This window comes from Lissotriton helveticus, chromosome 1_1 (genome assembly GCF_964261635.1).
Source record: "Lissotriton helveticus chromosome 1_1, aLisHel1.1, whole genome shotgun sequence".
Classification (NCBI taxonomy): Eukaryota; Metazoa; Chordata; class Amphibia; order Caudata; family Salamandridae; genus Lissotriton; species Lissotriton helveticus.
In genome coordinates this window covers 145,375,599-145,395,128 of record NC_136057.1, presented here as the reverse complement: position 1 = coordinate 145,395,128, position 19,530 = coordinate 145,375,599, and the positions used below count along the sequence as shown (strand labels likewise).

Below are 19,530 nucleotides of genomic sequence, written 5' to 3'. Positions count from 1 at the left end.
GATTACACAATGCGATATAAAGTGTTTGGGTAAAGCATCGCATTTAAAGAGATTCTGTCTGAAGTGCAGTTAGCCTCTGCTCTGGAGCGACGGCTTATTTACGAAACATGAAGCGAATGTATACTTAACACAGAAACCGATAAGACTACAAACATATTTCCAACACCAACATTGTCCTTGTACTCCTTGCAGGAATGGCATACAAACATTCCGGAAGGCATACAACAAAGCGCTCTGAGACACAGCCTACTTGCATCTACAGCACACTACGGGAGTGACAATAGAGCAGCAATAGCTCTCAACTACCCAGAGTTGAAGATAATGATGAGGACAGAGTTCTAGGTGCATTTCAACCAGAGGTATACTCTGGAACCCCTGGTATTATCTCTTCATGGTATGGCGGACCGCATGGGCATACCTGTCCATGGCATGCATCATCTTATATCCATATATGCTGACGATATACTGTTATACTTTCGAGACCTCGCAGCTAATCTTGATCCGAATCCGGACGTCTTCGCCACATTTGAACAACTGTCGGGCCTGGCGATAAACCCTGTCCAAGAGGCACCACAATTCACTCACATACAGTTCGGCACCCATCGTATGCCGGTAGCCCCTGATACCTTTAAGTATTTGGGAATACAGGTGTATATATCACCTGCAGACCAAATCGATGGGAACATTCAAAGGGCAATAACCAGACTCCGGAGCAGCATAGGGTTCTGGACCTCTTTACCCCTGTCAGTGATGGGACGCATCGCCATCTCAAAAATGGTTGTGCTCCCTCGCATCCTATATTATTTTGTAAACTTACCAGTGATCCTTCCTCAATCTATCTTTAGCACACTGGACACTATTCTGATCACCCTTATTTGGGGGACGGCCCGGCGACGGATAAGTCTCTGGAAACTACAGTTAGGGACGAAGGCAGGCGGACTGGGGGTCCCTGATTTTCGGGGGTATTATTATGCTAGCCAACTCCAGTGGTTATCCTATTGGACTGCAGGTAGGAACCTACACGAAATAGGCTTTACGCCGGAAAGACTTAGCCGTGGCGAACTTCATTCCCTATTGCTGCCTAAAGCCAGGATCCCCTCCGGACTGTCCCCCCCTGTTAAAATGCGCCTTAACTTGTTGGAGAAAAGCCCTCTCTTATACTTCAGTGGTCCCAACATACGCGGCAAATATCCCTTTGTTAGGCATCCCCACACCACAGGGCAGACTCACACAATACAGACTCCAAGTCTGGATAGATAGTGGGGTAGAAGAGGTGGGTTCCTTTTTTGGAGATGATGTGTTATTAGATCATGACTCATTCGTGCAGATCACGGGCGCTCCACCACGTTTATATCTGTACACGCCATGATAACACATTATATTAGGGCCACATGGGCGCCACAATGAACTGAACCCACACAACACGAACTGGTACACCTATTATATTACATGGGATCGGGAGGACATTTGGTCCGTTGGCTATATACCGGGATTAGGACACACGCAGCGATTCCGCTTACGACCCTGCGGACACGCTGGGCTGATGATACAGACACAGCAATTGCAGATAGAGCATGGCAGACTATACTGGAACACCCCAAACGAGTATCACGCAATGTTAGGTTTAAATTCATCCAAGCGATGGTACTTCACAGAGCATATCTAACCCCCAAGAGAATACATCTTATGTTCCCGGATTCCTCTCATCGCGGCCCTCGCTGCAGGGAGGATGAAGCGAACTTTATCCATATGTTATGGTTCTGCCCTCGATTACGCGACTACCGGAGTGAGATATGCCAAACCCTCAACACTATAACACAGATCCCGGCCCAAACGGATGCCTTATCCTGCTTATTGGGACTGAGACACCGCTCCGGAAAGCAGAAAGTCAGTTTAAAATTCATGGATTTGGCATACGTCTTGGCCATTAGGGTCATAACCATGAAGTGGAAATCCCCTAGATCCCCTACAGTGCTAACTTGGCAGGCTGATTTGCTACATTGGGGTCAAGCGGAAGGGGCAGCCCTCTGAAGAAAGGGGGTTATGTAAACATCCCATAGCACTGGAGTGGGAAGCTATGTTGATTGCCCTGGAAGTACTGGACTTCTCCCCAACTTTAATGGATGGGTCCCAATAAGACACATTAGCCCTCAGACACCTTGTGGTTTACGGCCCTTTCTTACTCACACGGATGAGCACTTTTTGCCTTAGGCAGTCTGTAGTTTGGTTGCTGTCTGGGGAACCCACGGGCAGTATATGTTCGGGATGGACTGACCAGGAATGGGTGGAGGGTGGGGATGGCTGGGTTGGGATGGGTTAAGTTTAATAGGTTTATTTATCGTAAAGCAATGCACGTCACTATATTAGTAATCGGATTGTATATAGAATGATTCTGTACTGATCAGATGGGGGGCGATTGCAATATGTTGTTTCTATATAAAGAGGTTACATCATATTATGCATGTACACATGTTGGGATTTTCTTCGCTCTTGATCGATATGGGAGTGGGGGAGACATTGAAAATTACTGTCTATACCTCTAAGTGCTCTGTATCTTCTCATGTCAATCCATAGTCGATAATAAAGTGTGTTAAAAAAACAGAGGTATACTCTAGACTAGACAGAAGACAGGCCTTCACCAGAAACAAACTTGTGCCGAAAGCCCATATTGAAACAAGGACTTCCCTTGCAGCTTAGTTATCCATCAATACATCATATAAGTTCCCCAAAGACAGACCCTGAGAAGAGACACAGAGGTGAAGAGAGCCCTCAACATTCACCCATCATTCCAATGGCAGCCCCTGAAGGAGAGAGACAGCAGGGTTAGGCAAAACCACCATCAACATCAAACAGATGCAAACTGAGTACTTACCCCATCTTCTAAAGGCTCGAAGTACAGTTCATCTCCAATCCGGGAGAGGGAATGGATCGCCCTCCCCAGCACTGCAGAGGGGGACAGAGCATAAACCTTTAACAAACAAGAGGGTGTGGAGGAGACGACATTGTGAGAGATAAAGGAGTTGGAAATAAATAAATGATTGAGGTCAGGAGTGGAAAGACAAGACTATGTAAGAGAGAAAAAAAAGACAGATTCAGACAGAAATAGGACTAAGGGAAAGGGAAAGGAAAAAGTGAGAAAAGAAAGAGGATGGAGGGGGGGCCGGTCAGTAGCTTGAATTAAATTCATGAAGGAGGTGAAAGAAGAGAGTAACTATTAATGTGTGGCTCTCTAGCACACCCAGGGCCCCATCAGTTTTGCTGTGATTTTAAGGATTCTCCCTCATTTCCCAAGGCACCCTCGTTCCTTTCCCCGCCATAGAACGAGCATTGACAGCAAACAACACAATCAACAGAGCAGTATCTCATTCTCTAGCCAAAATACTTTATATGGGTCTCGATGATGTGTCTTATTTCTATTTTCTTCTTGTGCTGTCAATATAAAAAATTATTCAAAAGAGCAAATAGAAGAGAAGTGTACATCTGTTAGCCTGGACACTTCATCTGGAGCACTCCCTCGTTACTGGAGCTTGATTTTGTCATTTAGTCCTCTCGTTTAAGGTACTGTCAATGCCTCTCTCTTTTTCTGGGATTGTTCCACCCGAATTTCAGACAGTGATAGTAAGAACCCACGTCTCCTGAGGAACCTATAAACTTTCACCTAATATAATTTTCCCCCTACACCTTCAAACTGTTGGAAAAAATGTTAACTATTGAACTGCTAGACCATGTGGAGACTAACTAAATTCATGATTCTCATAAGTCGGGGTAGTGCCCTGGTCTCAGTACTGCGTTAGTTTGAGATGACATCCGAACCATCATGGATAGAGCTGGCGAGGAGCCTTAGTCCTATTTGAGCTGTCGGTGGGTGTCAGACCACCAGATCCTCTTTCACTGACTGACTTACATCTCTCTAAGCAGGCTGACTTTGAAGTGATTTACCAATTTTCTTAGCGATAGGAAGCAATTGGTTTGACTTGGCCCTTTCACCTCAAGAAATCTGAAAGTATCTGAAACCACTTGCCTGTTCTCTGCGTTGCCAAGGCCTCGATTCTATTATGCATGATGATGATGATAGTCAGATATTGTTGGATGTTCGGGGGATTCAGACCCCGGGGTACTTCAAGAAGCACTGCATGGGCTCAGAAAGTTGATGCATATCAACCCCTCAAATACTGAAGAACTGATCCCACATAATTGTCCCTAGTACTTGTGACTCCAAATTTTAGCATCCCACTATGGATGAATATGCTTTCATACAAATAAACTTCACACACTTCAACACATACAGAATGTCTCAGCTAGGTCACCATTTAATATATTCATAAATTAGAATCTAGCTCTGGCAAGCTTAACCTGCAGCACCGGCTCCCAGTCAGAAAGGATTGCTTTCAAAAGTTCTTTGTATTTTGTTCAGAATCTTCTATTATGCCCACCCAGTGTACCTGGAACTGCATCTTATTAGATACTCCCTCATTCATTGGTCTGCAGCAGCCAAACTATTCACCATCCTAAGTTCAAAGTCTGAAGATGGGAAGGCAAATCTTTTAGGGTTCTTGTTTCTAAACTATGCTTCCTAGTGAGCAATCCTGTTGATTGTTCCAAGATTCTAAGAATACTCTTCTGGCTCAATAGCTTAAATCTGGCTCATTGTTCGTAACACAAATGGTATCAAGAAGAAAATCTTGAACCTGGACATGTATGAGGGCTATTACTGTACAATGAATGGGAGTTTACATTTCATTGGGGTGCGGACCTGGCGGAGATGCAATTCTGGATTGCATGGAAGTTTATGTGTGATCTTGGCATAAACAGATAGCGAGATAAGAGGCTGTATATCAAGAACGGTCAAGGCTAGCTTCCACAGAACCAGAGGTACACTGCAGATCTAGGAGGGCAAAGCTTGGAAAAGTGCCACAATTAGAGCTAAACAAAGAGAAGAGGTGGTAAGGATGGAAAAAAGGAAGGGCGTTTGGAAGAATGAAAAGCGTCAGAGGGATGCACTAACAGGGAAGCCTATTTCCTTTCAAGCTAGAATTCATCTCACCTTTTACGTTGCCTCCAGTAACGATGCACTTCATTGTGTGTAGACTTCTCCGCCTCCTGATTATGCCCACAGCGCAACGGCATCAGCAGGGTTATAACATCAAGATGGGGAGAAGAAACTGAACAACATAAGCCTGTGGTACTGTCGACTGAAGAAGACTCTAGCCTACTCACACCACTTGTGATGGCTCGTCACTAACAGACAAGGAAACAAAGGTACAAAACATGATTTTAGTATACATGACCAAATCAAACCTATCAGATATTAGCGCTGACCTTCAAAGAGCTCATTATGATGGCAGAAGGACCGCCACCGCCGGTCCCTCCGCCATCCGACTCCCATTTCCCCGCCACATAAGGATGGCAGGGGGGGTCATTTTGTGACCGCGGCGGTCACAAAGACCGCCCTCCGTGCTTTCCCCACAGGCAATTGTCACAATTGCCTGGCGGAGCGGTCAGTATGGGTAAAATGGCGGCGGTGCCTAGCAGACACCGCCCGCCAGATTACAATGCTGTCGTCAGCCAGCCTTTCTATGGCGGGGGAACTGCCATGGAAAGGCTGGCAGAGGCTGGGTTTGGGGGCCCGTTGCGGGCCCCCTCTGTGTGGGGGAGAGGGTGTCTATGCACTGGGGGTACCCATAGTACCCCTCTACATTTCCATGCACAAGGTGGCAGGCACCGGGTAGTAGCAGCCAGCAGCCCCGTCCAAAATGTAAAAATCGCTGGATGCGACCGCCACGGTGGCGGCGCATCGTGATTTGGAGTGCGGGACCGGCGCCTAACAGGTGGGCGGTCCCGTACCCGCTGTGATGGGGGCGCCATCGTAACCGCCCCCCAAGTTCTCTCTTGGACTCATAAAAATTAAGTGTCACGCCAGTTTTCTAGATCCTATGGAAGGCAATAATTCCATTGTCCTTGAAACTACAGGAACCAGATACTGCTGCAGACTCACTTCTAGTAAAAGCTCTGACCTTCAGGGGACACCAAAGAGTTGTGGAGACTCTTTGAGAGTGGTGTGGGTAGAACATCTAGCTTCAGTTAGCACTTGGATTCCTCACAATGAATTTGTTGCACAGATTGATGCAGTTTATGTATAAAGAGATGAATATTTGTGTCAAGTCTCAGACTGCTTAGTAACTTTATCAGCTGCATTAACCGCTCCGAGCAGGGTGCTGAGGATGTTCTCCATCTACTGCTTACGGCAGGGGCTCTATATTCCTGTGCAATAGTGTTAGAATAATGTCAACATTTAACCAAAACACAGTTTAAGGTTTTCAAATGGCTTGCAATCAAAAGTTGATCAAGTTGCTCAAACATCAATTCTTTTCAGCTAAGGGCTCTTTATCTTGCTCTGATCGCAGCCAGAAGATCTCAGATGTGGGGGTCGAGCTTCGAGAGAAGCTGGTTCTCGCGGTTTCCGTCTTACATATGTTGAGAGCAGCACAAACCGCATAGTTGCTGATTCTAGAGACGGTCATACCTCAAGCCAAGGTGTGTGCCTCCTTGCCCTAGTACAAAAGGATCAGCAGTGTAAAAGTTTCTAATAATTGGAAATAATACATAATTTGGAATAAAATGAATAGGCCTAATTTAGTTTGCCCTGACAACTTTTTGCATCTGCAGAATAATAGTGCATGTTTATTTAATGTGAGCAAAGCCTCTCTCTGTAGGCTTGAATGTTTTCCATTTCAGTGAAATCATTGAAAAAGAAGGTTAAACAACGTCTGTAAATTAGTATTTGTGTTACACTCGAGGAAGCAGTGTTCAGGATTTTCCTTTGTAACATGCCATAGTTTCCTGGTGGTGTCTTGCATGTGTTTTCTTCATTAGCTGAACAAACCATTGTAATACTGTGTTAAATAAAGTTCAAAATATTTCCTAAATTTGCTACTATGCAGAAGCTAAGCACGCTCGTGTGCTTGTTCTCTTTCAGAAAATCATTTAATTCAAAAGCAATTCACGGTCTCTGTGTTTTTAACTTGGTAAATAACATTTTATTGGTTTCATTCCACCACAACGAAAAGTGGTAATTTACACGGTTATGTCCGTGGCTTTGAATATGCAGAAGAAGCTCATTGTGCAGTTTCAGTTCATGTCTATTTCCTCTTTGTAGTTAGAGCATGTATTTGTTTAACCAATCACACTCATTTGGAAGTAGGAGATGTGTTTAGTGATTGTGAATGAATACATTGATTGGCTGCAATGGAAGAGTATCAAATAAGAACAGCCCATGTACATAATGTCATCCTATGAATTTGTGGGTTTCAATTGTCTGAAAGCATTATAGAAGCTGCCTTATTTCTTTGGGGGCAGACACTGCGCTAGTCTGTCTATTTGCTTAATACTTAGTTCAATCACTGGGTTTCCTTCAGAGGTTGACCTTATGGCAGTCCTGTTGCAAAACTGTCGATTGACTATTTTATTGATGCTAATTCTTAATTCAATAACGAAATACTTTTTGCTTTCTGTAATGCCTATATTTTTGGACAAACCAATGAAGGTGTATTCTGGAATTCTGTCTTGCACAGGTGAAGGTGCATGAGCCTTGAAATAAGTCTTACAAAGTCTCGCAAGTTCTAATGAAGACGCACACGGTCCAGATCTTCCACTTCAACCATCTTAATTAGTTAATCAGGGCACTCCACCCTGGACGCAACAACAACTGCCAGCTCTCGAAACCGAGCAACACCCAAGGCTGATCTTCTGCTGACGCACCTACACCCACCTCTGGACCCCAGCAGCTACCCCCAACCCACCAGACGCCAAGGCACACAAACTACTGAACTGCATCCTCCTCAACGTATGCTCCCTGCACAGACACGCCATAGATATCCGTGACCTAAACACTCGCGTGCCGGACGTCGCAGTCCTCACATAGACCTGGACCAACGCCCACTCCGCACCAGATAGCAGTCAACACCCAGCTAGCACACTTCTTAGAAGGAAACAACATCCTAAACACCTATCAATCCTGATTCCGCAGCAACCACAGCACCGAGACCGCCCTCCTCGTTGTCACTGACGACATCCGCACCAAGGCCACACAGCCGCCCTCATCCTTCGGGACCTATCAGCAACCTTTGACCGTCTCCCACCACACACTAGCCACCAGACTCCATGACGCCGTCATCCAAGGAAAAGACTTAGACTGGATATGATCCTTCCTCTCAGGCAGAACACCGAGCATAAGACTCTCGGAACCGACAGATCAGATGCAGAGTACCCCAAGGATCCTCCCTCAGCTCCACACTCTTCAACATCTACATGGCCCCCTCGCAACCATCGCCAGACACCACGGGCTCAACATCATCTCCTACGCCGAAGACACCAAGCTCATCCTCTCCCTCACCAAGGAACCCGAAATAACCAGGCGCAACGTCCAAGAAGGGATGAAAGCCGTTGCGACCTGGTGCTCAACTCTGATAAAACAGACTTCCTCATCCTCGGCTCCACCCCCTCCGCATGGGTCGACAACTCGTGGCCCCACACCCTCGGAAACCCACCCACCCCAATCGGCCACCCATGCAACCTCTGCATCATACTCAACTATTCACTCACCAAGAACAGCCAGATCAACGCCGTATCCTCCGCATGCTTCAACACCCTCCGCATACTTCATAAGACGTTCAAGTGGACCCCTCCCGACTCCTGGAAAACTGTCATCCACACACATCACCAGACGACTGGACTACGGCAACACCAACTATTCACTCACCAAGAACAGCCAGATCAACGCCGTATCCTCCGCATGCTTCAACACCCTCCGCATACTCCATAAGACGTTCAAGTGGACCCCCCCCTCCCGACTCCTGGAAAACTGTCATCCACACACATCACCAGACGACTGGACTACGGCAACACCATCTATGTCGGAATCAACAAAAAGCTCCTCCGCAAGCTCCAGACGGTCCAGAACACCGCAGCCAGACTTATCCTCAATATCCCACGACACGACTGCATCACTCAACACCTCTTCAACCTCCACTGGATCCCCATCGAAAGAAGAATACCCTTCAAGCTGCTCACACCGCCTACAAAGCCCTCCACAACACCGGACCCCAATACCTCAACGACCGAATCTCCTTCCACACCCCCAAGAAAAAACCTCAGCTCAGCTCACCTTGCCTTAGCCACCGTCCCTCGTTTCTACAGGACCACAGCAGGTGGAAGATCCTTCTACCTTCCAGCCAAGACCTGGAAAGAACTCCCCCTTCACCTCCGACGAATGCCGACGCTGCACCTGACCTTCGAATTACCCCAACTGAGCTGCCCACACCTAGTCAGCGCCTTGAGACTATCATAGATGAGTAGCGCACTCTACAAAACCCCAACTGATTGATTGTGCATCAAATGCACACCTGCACATGAATGGATTTGGAGGCTGCAGGTGCATAGGCTCCATGGCCCTCGCCCAAGTCATCACATATGGATGACTGCCACATCTAAGTGGGAGAGTCTTCACTTGCAGTCAGTGTCAACTTGAGCTTCACTCTGTCCACACATCCCGTGACTCACGCAAAAGTTAGAGGCATGTTGGTCATTGGTTGGAGATCTCTGGTCTCTACAGTCTCAGCAGCACAATGGAGAGCTAGACTCTGGCTCTGAGATAACATGGCAATCTGCCAAGTAGTTCATCCCCTACTTGCTTCAGGAAGCAGAATAAAAATCTCATACCCTGTCCAGGTGTGAATTGCCTACTCTACCGGGGTAGACAGCCACATTATCCTGTCCCAGCTGCCAGCTTATATTTCTGCACAGATAGATGCACAGTGCTCTTCCTAGTAAAAAGGTGAACTCACAATAAAGCAAGTTAGCTTGTATTCAGAAACGTAGAGGTTAACCCCTGAGCAAGAGAGTACCCAGGTTTAAAATTGTCCCAAAGGTTCATGTGGGAATGCACCATTAAAAAGAGCATTTGTTTTAGGTGTGGTTTAGTTCTAGGCAACCAACTACCAACAAAGAACCGTCCCCTTACTTTCTTGGAGCTATCAAGCACCCTATAATGTCCCTTTTATTTTATAGACTGGAGGTGGATGTGAGACTGTTGCTGAGCTCTTGCTTCATCAACAGCTCAGTACACAGGATATTAGGCAAGGGCGTGGAGTTCATCTATTTGGTGTAGGTGTGCGGCTCTCGTCACGCCTTTGCCCACCGCTCTTTCACAACTTGTGGTACCTCTGGGACCACTTGCTGACCAGATGGAGCGGACTTCTTCCAAGGAGGGTAAACACAGACAGTCATAAGACATTCACAATTCATGTGAATTCAATTCAGACACATAAACTTGGTATTATGATGGTTTGTGCAAGGACATGGAAAGGAAGGAACAGAGTAGGGAGACAAACACATAGGGTTACCCTGCATAACACATACCCAATAACTACTCATGAACAACACAAGCAGTCAGCAGGATTCAAGGGGTCTAGTCATGAAAGACTACTCAGATTTACACACACACAAAGCCAGCACCTCGTAAATATTAATCAGCTGCCACCAATTGTTAGTTGTGTCATGGCCTGGTCATAGGGACAGGAGTCACCATTCGGTTGTATACCCAGTACCCATAGAATCTAGCACAGTATGGGCGAGGAAAACAAATGTTTGTTGAGCATCTGTTGGAGTGACTCGTGACACAAGTCCCATGCACAGAAAAACACACCTGACGTCACAAACATTGAACCATACCGATTAGTTGTTCTGGCTCAACCTTTGTCTCAGATCCAAAATGTTGACAACAACCTCTCTCTCAAAACCTTTGCTACTTCAATCTATAAAGAACAGCATCATCTCTGCTTCGCTGATAGTTCACTGCGTGTAACTAGAATTGTAATGTTTTTCATCGTCCTGACTGGAGCACTGAATTTTTTTTGCAGACAATTTGGCAATTTGTTTATACAACTGATGAAGCCTTACTTTTGATTTTACAAAGGCTCCATTTTAGAACGTACAGGCCACCAATTAAAATGTAAAAAATAGTTGGCATGTCGGCAACACCTAGGGGAGGATGCAGTTATATTGTTACTAGACGCCTCTATGGCGTTTGATTCGATCGAATGGCCCTACCTCTTTGAGGTTCTGGCGAAAGCGGGTCTGGGCCCTAAATTTATAAGGTGGGTGCGGTTGCTATACACCGATATCATGGGGCAGGTCAGAGTAAACAACTATACGTCCAGACCATTCACCTTACGGATAGGCACCAGACAAGGCTTGCCTCTTTCGCAGCTGTGGTTTTCTCTCATGTTAGAGCCCTTGGCAGCATGGGTTCGGCGTGATGCATTTTCAAAAGGTATGCGATGGACACGAGTGCGAAGATAAAATATCGCTTTATGCGGACGATATATTGCTATATCTTACAAACCCATATAGATCCATACATACGGTCCTTCATATTTTTACAAACTTCGGGAAGTATTTCGGCTTCGCTATTAATTGGGGCAAATCAATGCTATATGTGCTCCACGGACAGATTCCCTGCTTCCCAAGAGATTGTGCATTGGTGGTCTCGGAAGACGGTTTTAAATACTTGGGAGTCTTCGTCACGCCGGACCAGCTCTCTTTTTCAGCCGCAATTTGGCACCCCCGCTAGCAAGGCTACGGGCTGATGTTAAGCATTGGAGGTCACTGTCGCTGGTGGGCCAAGCGGCTCTTTTTAAGATGTTGGCCCTTCCGCAATTTATGTATATTCTCCAGAACTGCCCGCATAGGGTTCCAGATACTTATTTTGTCACAGTGGAAGGGGAGTTACGTACATTCTCTGGGATGGTAAGGTCCAGAGAATTGCGCTTCAAAATTAATGAAAGGATGGTATGATGGGGGCATCGCGCTGCCTGATATACAACTTTATTATTGGGCCTCGCAATTGGTGATTGTAAATAGATGGAGATATGCCCCGCCGGATGACCCGGCGTGTGCCCTGATAGATACCAGATGGACCGATCCGGCTCTTTATTCCCAAACCAGGAAACACCACTATATAGGACCCACTGAGCATACGATACAGATCTGGAGGTTAGCTAATTCCAGTTTGGGCTGGACAGGCGTGCTCACTAAAGCGACGCCATTGTGGTGCTCGCAGAAGCTCGGTATGCTTTGCCACCACCCGGGATTCGACAGGTGGGATATGATTGGTATTTCAACAGTCCAGGACTTTATCAATAAGGGTAAGATTCTCCGGTTTGAGGAGCTGCAGTGTACTAACCAGCTGGCACCGGGTGAGGTCTTTCGATATCTTCAAATCCGTCATGCTCTACAGAGGGCGCTCCCCAGTTATGAGGACATACCTGAATCGTCCCTGCTTCAAGATCGACTGCTGGATTGGCAGTTGCACTCCAAGGCGATCTCCTTGACTTATAGGAGACTCAGTAATAACATGCCCGATTCCTTCGGGAAGCTTAGGGCACGGTGGGAAGGGGACCTTGGACCGATTGATGAGGAGGATTGGAGACAGGCGCTGATGTAATCTAGAGAGGCTGCCATCACACTTAGATTTCGACTAATTCAACTTCGTATTTTACATCGCTCATATTTGACCGGTATAACATTAGCGAAAATCGGGTCTCGACCAGACAACTTGTGCATGAAGGGCTGCCGGCAGTCGGCCCCCTTTTATCATATGATATGGTACTGCCCGCTGATACGAAGATAATGGGACAGAACCGAGGCCCATATGCAATCTGCAATAGGGAAACCGCTCACACTGACACCCCACCTGGGCTTGCTCAATATATGGGAAGCCACAGACCTTACTGAGACGGAGCAGCAGTTTGTGACGCTAGGCTTCACTTTGCTTAGGAGGGAAATAGCGAGGGGCTGGGGCGGAGGGATTCCACCTGTAGTGGCGGTCTGGCAGAAAGACCTAGATAAATGTATGATAGCTGACAAAGAAGTGTATGTAGCTAAGGGGTGCCCGAAGAAGTGGGACGGGAAATGGTCCCGGAGGAATTCGTATAGGGGGGAGATTTGTGTATCGCCTGTGGTAGAATTGGAATTACGAAGGCAAAGGGATGGGGAAAACAGTGTCTAGGATGTCAGTTATTTCGACCTCGGACCTAAGCACGATGCTAAATGTAACTTGCAAATGTATAATATAAGAAATGGTTGTATGATCTGTCTTGTACTTTTCAATAAAAAAAATATATTTTTTAAAATGTAAAAAATACTGCATGAAGAAAAATGATTGTATCAGTCTGTGGGCCACCTGTCTCTGTAAGTAGGCTGAAGGTTTTAGAAGGATCTTATGATCATGGTTCTATGGCTGTAGGTTATAGGCTCAAAAAGGATTCAAGTTTCAGAGGGCCATGCGCTAGAATTTCACCTAGGGCAGTTTTCAGCTTTACATCCTTAAACTTCTAGTCTTGAGTATCCTACTATAAAAATCAGAACTACCAGCCCCAGCATGCACAGCACAAACCTGCACCGAGAGGAAGGTCCTCCAGCATGGACCCCAGATAGGGCTCTAGGGCGGTGCGACCGGTGCCACCGCCCTGGGTGCTGGCTTCCTGGGGGCGCAGAGTTTGCAGGTTTATTATGTTTTTAAAGCACCTGCTGCCGCGTTCCTTTCCTCCGGCAATTACCAGACCTCACAAAAATGTCAAGACAACTTTTGTGATTAATTATCTTCCTGGAGAGAGATCAGCGTTTTGTATAGCTGAGGTTTTGACTTATGTGAAATTAGTGCAGAGGGTTAATATGCCTGCTACAAAGAAGGTGTACCAAGTAGATTACAGAGTGCATATAATGTAAACAGAGCAGCAGGGTACTGCTTTTAAAAGAGACATCCTTTTGTTACTTGCAATTTATAACTCAAAGTCCTAATATACAACAGTGAACTATTAACTTTCATCAAAGAACTGCATACACACTGCAAAGTATACATTAGAACATCGATTTATTTTTCTACTCCGAGTTTTTGCTTCTCCACACCAAGCAGTCTTAAACTATACTGCCTACCAGTATGGATAACATGCGACTCCTTCACTTTTATTCCTTTGGCTTATGTAACATTTCCTATACATTGATTTACACACGTATGATTGTCTCTCTGTAATGTGTGTGTGATGCAAAGTGCTCGGACACCCTACACTGGTATGAGTGGCGTGGCGCTATATAACTAATGCTGCAATGCACCTGACAGAGAGAGGTTATGGAGACTTGGTCGCTGTTTAAGGGTGCTAGTAAGAGATGCTGCACTGTTGTCTTTTACCGATGCAGTAATTAAATGCGTGAACCCCTTTGATAATCCCTGCTTCCAAAGAAACGGTCCTCACCCTGGGGTCCGCAGACTGTGCTGTGAAAGCAGGCCCTCTGCTGGGGGGCGGAAAGAAGGGGTGGGGGGGTCAACACTAAGGAGACGACGCTGCAGCATGGCCCAGTCCATAAACAACTGAAACATGTCAAAGTAACCTACACCAATCACATCCCTGCACCGAGTGCCCAGATGATGAGGCGCCCACGCAACGACCAATCACATCCCCCCGGACTGCAGTCGCGTGCCAGGGGTCACCCCAGGTGCGCTCTTTCTGCTCCATCCTCACTCACCCGCCATCCCGGCCGCTACGAGTTTCTTAAACACCCGCCTCTCTTCCTTCTTCCCGCGCCATTGGATGGGCTCGCTCTGTAAGCCCCGCCTACTTTCATTTCGATGTTCGTAGGTCAATGTTTGCGCTTGAGAGACGTCACCACGTGTTGGGCGCAGCGACCATGTTGGAATGGGACCACATCCCTAAAAGACAAAAGGGAGGGCGAAAATACGTGTCAAAAAGAAGAGAAACGTTGCAGACGATTCAGAAAGGAGATTTGCAAATATGGTGTTATACGGCAGCCATCTTGGAAGACCACATTGCCTCTACAATGTGGCTCGAAGTTAAATGTCTTTGGCAGCACTCGAGCTGGTGTGCTGCCCCTTTCGGGTAGTCTACACTGGCAAACTTACTGGCACACTTCGCCAAGTGCGCTCTTTTATGTCGGCGTGCCTTTATTTATCTCCTATTGCATTTGCACAGGGTCCTATTGGCTTATACAGAACCAGGGCCGGCTTTAGTGCTGGTGGCGCCCTGTGCGACAATGTCTGTTGGCGCACCCCCAATGACCACCTCTGCTACGGATTCCCTCACTAGCATCCTTTAACAGTGCCTCTCTAGCACCACTCATACCAGTCAGTGTATAAGGTGTCGGAGCACATTATACCACACACACATTGCACAGAGACAATCCATAGCTGCCAAGGTTTCAGATTACTATGTGTGACATTTTCAAAATTTCAGTGTAATTATGAGTGACATTTCAAGGACTATGAGTGACACTTTCTCATGTGCAAAATCAAGCAATGAAGATGAGGGAATCATATAGATAGCAGAAATTACACCCATTTGAGTAAAGCTTCTAATGTTTCAGATTGCTTATGTGTGACATTTTCATACATTCCGTGAATTTATGAGAGTCATTCAATGACTAAACGTGTGCCACTTTCTTACGACCAAAATCATGCAATGAAGTCCATGAAATAGACAAATATCAGAAATCACACTCATTTGAGCAACAAGAAATTCGAACTGTGCAGTAGGTGCGTTTAAAGCTATTTTTTAATTTCTTAAAAAATCAGCACTCCCCCACCACCTCAGCTTCAGGTGTGGCTGAACCACATGTAACACATGGATCTCTCTGACAAAAGCTGCAAAGCTGCAACCCACTGAGCTATCCACATATAATACAGTTCAATAAAATACAATATGCTGGTAGACTTTCTTTGCAGTAAGCATATTAACCCTCTGGGCTACTTAATGATTAGGGTGAAAACTGAAAGTGCCACTAGATAAAACTCTGACCTCTCTCCAGCGGAACTGGAACATTAATCACCTGACTTATCTCTGACATAACAAGTCTCGCTGCGCTGTGAAAATAAAGGCTGCTGCTTCATTGTGCAAAACTGTCAAGCAAGGATATTAAACTTTGCTCTAATAAATCATAAAAGCTGCTAGTTTAGACAAAACTTCTACCTTAGACGGCCCTACATTTACAGCACAGACATGCAACGTTAGTGTGCCCATTTCCAAGGCGCTATGCCCTCTCCCCATTCTCGTAACAAACATACCAAATGTCACCAGTAGAAGATTAATAAATTAATATCAGACTTACCTGAATCTCTTGACGGCTGTCTGAATGATCCACGGAGAGCTGCTGGTGGCCTGGCACAGCGTGGATTTCGAGCCTGTCTCCTCTTCAGAAAGTTAGAGAGCGAGCCATGCTGACCTGCCTCAGTCTGTGCCACCGGCTCTCATTATTAGACTCATGCTGGTGTGCTGAGTCTGGGGCACAAGTTGGGCTTTGGCAGGGCAAGGCAACAGAACATGTCAAGGGCAGGGGGAAGTAAAGACCTGTAACTCTGGGCCCGGCTGGCAGGCAGAAAATTCAACATCCTGCCACAGAATGCGCGCCGAACGGACACGGCGCCTGTGCAACAATGTGTCGATGTGGGACACCTGACCCCACCCGAGGAAGTATACCAGAAAGCAGGTTTGGCTGCGGTAGTTTAAAGCGTGTCTTAGTATAATAGAGACAGCGTTCTATGCCACAAAAAACAGATCGGGTGTTTGATGTATTTCATTAGGAAGATAGATGTCTCTACAGAGAGCAGTTAGAGACGAGGTTGCAGCGTCACTCCTCAGTATAGTATTGTCCAGGCACCGACCCTCCTGCAAGGAGAGAGTACTGGAAGTGTTTGAACCCTCAATCCGCCGCCCTTGCTTGCCCCTGATAACATGTCATTTCTATATTGAAAGCAATACGCTGCACTGACTAATTCACTACCTGGAAGTGCTGCGCTTTTACCAATCAAACGAAGGCACTAAAGCAGGCACAATCAATATTACCAGAGGAGCAATGATAACATAAGGGTGGGTGGCTGTCACTAAATCGCGCCGTGATGTCATTTACATCAATTATGTTGAGCGCGTGAATTTCTGTTACACACTGTGCAGCTTATTAGCTGCAGACTCGCCCCCAAGTCTGCCTGAGCAGAGTGCACGGCACGCTGGCGTCAGTCTTGAGACTGTGACAGAAATTAATCAGACTCTTCTCGGTTCCCTGACTGCACTGCTGCCAGGTGCATGAATCTCAAACTCCCCGCCGTTTCATAGCGCTCGCTTGACTTCCTCTTCCTCAGCCTGGCGTGAGGGCACGTCATCCAGATATCCCGGGACAGCCCCCATGGTATGCCACTGTGTGACTGACAGCAGCATCGACTGCTGTGAGGGCAGCCCTCCCTGACTACCCCGCCCCTGTAATTGACAGTGTGTGTGTCAATAAATAAACAGCGCCGCGGCGCCGCTAATAATTCTGTTGGCTGCCTGTCGGGCAGAGATTTGATACATTGTAGCGCTCTGCACTCCGGAGCGGAGAGCAGATGCCCGTCGGATTTAACTATTTAAGAGTCAGCCCAGCAATGCAGCACGTCTCTCAGGAGCAGCAGAGCCCGGTGCAGAGGTGCTGCTGGTGGTGTGACTGAGGTGGCAAAATGCGTGACTATACATTTCAGTGCGGTGATGCGGATCACCGCACTGAAATGCGTGAGCGTCACCCCTGATGCGTGACGCTTGGCAGGACTGACAATCATATGTGTGTAAATCAGTGTATAGGAAATGTTACATCAGACAGTATTAGAAGGTGTAGTGTAGGAATGGCATGTCATTGATACTGGTAGGCACTATAGTTAACGTTCTTATTCAGGAAAGGTACAAATTAATAATTTAAAGCGTAACATAATTGTTAGGGGTTCTCTTTCATAATAAGAATTGTTTTCTACCCAAAGGAACCATTTTCACAAGATTAGAATGATGAAAGACTGGGCAAAAAAATAGCTCTAACATATACCTTGTAGTTTGCAGCAGCTCTAGGGTGACATATAATAGCTCAATGATCTATATTAGGATTTTCACTTATAAACGACAAGTAACAAAAGGAGCTCTCTTACAGAAGCAGTAACCCACTGACCTATTTACATTATGCACATTGTTATCTGCATGGTACACGTTCTTAGCAGCAGGCATTTTAACCCTCTGTGCTACCTTAGGATGAGTCAAAACTTCCACTAGAAAAACCTACGGTCTCTTTCCAGGAAGATGATTAATCACAGGACTTCTCTTTACATTTTAATTGATGTCTGAAAGTTGCTGGAGGCCAGGAACGAGGCAGCAGGTGCTTTAAAAATGAAAATACACATTTACAAAAATGACGCCCCCACCCCAAGTCAACGCCTGGTGCTGTCGCACGGATCGCACCGCCCTAGAGTCGGCCCTGTACAGAACTCTGGCAGCGCCAGAACGGCTGGCCTTACAGGTCAGAGTGTGGGATGTTTGTTGACCTGTTTTGTGGCTTAGTGGCCGTTTTCTTTTCCTTTTCATTTCTCTGATATTACAAAAACATTGCATACAGAAAGCACTAATTCATACAGTCTTCCATACTTTGAAAAACATATACAGTGTGTCTTTATAAGTTAAAAACTGCCCGAATTTCCAAATGAGGGCCACTTTTTGTTTAGCTCCCTGATTCTTTGATGGGGCTAATTTTATTTTGGTGATCGGACCGCTTTACTTTCCCAGTCTGACTGTGCATCTGCACTAAAACCCTCCACTATTTTATGCATCAATATTTGAATGGGCTCTCCTGAGCGGGTAGACTTGGGGTGATTTGTAGGGGATACCTATTGTACTGTAATGCTATGTATGCTTTACCCTGATTGCCCATTTTGGTGCCCTGTGCAGCAGTATCATTAGCCACAGTTGCCAATTTTCTGGTTTCCGTTTTGACATTTGTATGTTTTCTGGGTGCTAATGTGTGCAGTGCCTTATGTACACGTTATACACCGATAACACGCAACCCATCCTGTCCCTCTCAGAAGACCCCATCAACACCAAAGACAACTTCCAATGCTGCATGACTGAAGTCACAAAAATGGACTGTGGAAACACCCACAGTCAGGGTAGTGCACAGCTAGTGGACAAGAGTGTCTCAAAACAAACTAATTTGATTCAACTATAAGAAGTATTCACAGACGCTTCAAGGCAAAAAAGTTTTTATCCAGTTATCTGGTCTTCAATAAACATTTTTCAACACAATATGATATGAACACATAGGAGCGTGTTTACCGGAGACAGCAGTGCCGTGAGGGGAACGGCTTACCTGACTCATACTTCTGAGGGGCTGCCACTACTTCGCCACAACTCCGCCGTGAGGGGAATGGCTAGAGTAACACCCGCACAGCCGCGCACGGAACATCGCCGCCGAGGGCAGGGAACTACTAATCCCAGGTGCCCCGGCGGCTGTGACGACAGCAGAGCGCCCGGAGGCGCGATAAGAGTGAGGAGCGCTGAGCGCTCATTGGGAGCGTGTTTACCGGAGACAGCAGTGCCTTGAGGGGAACGGCTTACCTGACTCATACTTCTGTGGGGCTGCCACTACTTCGCCACAACTCCGCCGTGAGGGGAACGGCTA

At 46.5% G+C, this 19,530-nt stretch overlaps 1 protein-coding gene and 1 long non-coding RNA gene across 5 annotated transcripts in view; one reads left to right on the top strand and one right to left on the bottom strand.

Moving 5' to 3' along the window:
* The window catches only part of RAD9A (RAD9 checkpoint clamp component A), a 65,776-nt gene extending 51,031 nt beyond the window's left edge, over positions 1-14,745 (bottom strand). Inside the window, exons 1-3 of one of the 4 annotated variants that reach the window (XM_078659183.1) lie at positions 14,581-14,745; positions 5,045-5,238; positions 2,873-2,968 (exon numbers count right to left, since the gene is read on the bottom strand). Coding sequence is in view for 3 of the 4 variants with exons in the window: in XM_078659133.1 (XP_078515259.1) it covers positions 2,873-2,943; positions 5,045-5,078 (105 nt within the window). In the remaining variant the exon portion in view is untranslated. Of the gene's footprint in view, positions 1-2,872; positions 2,969-5,044; positions 5,239-14,309; positions 14,423-14,449 lie in introns of those variants that run through there. The other 3 variants (XM_078659133.1, XM_078659180.1, XM_078659173.1) reach the window with 3 other exon arrangements.
* Positions 1-19,530, top strand: part of LOC144774517 (uncharacterized) — a 268,418-nt gene that overhangs the window by 74,020 nt on the left and 174,868 nt on the right. The gene's annotated exons all lie outside the window — the stretch shown is intronic.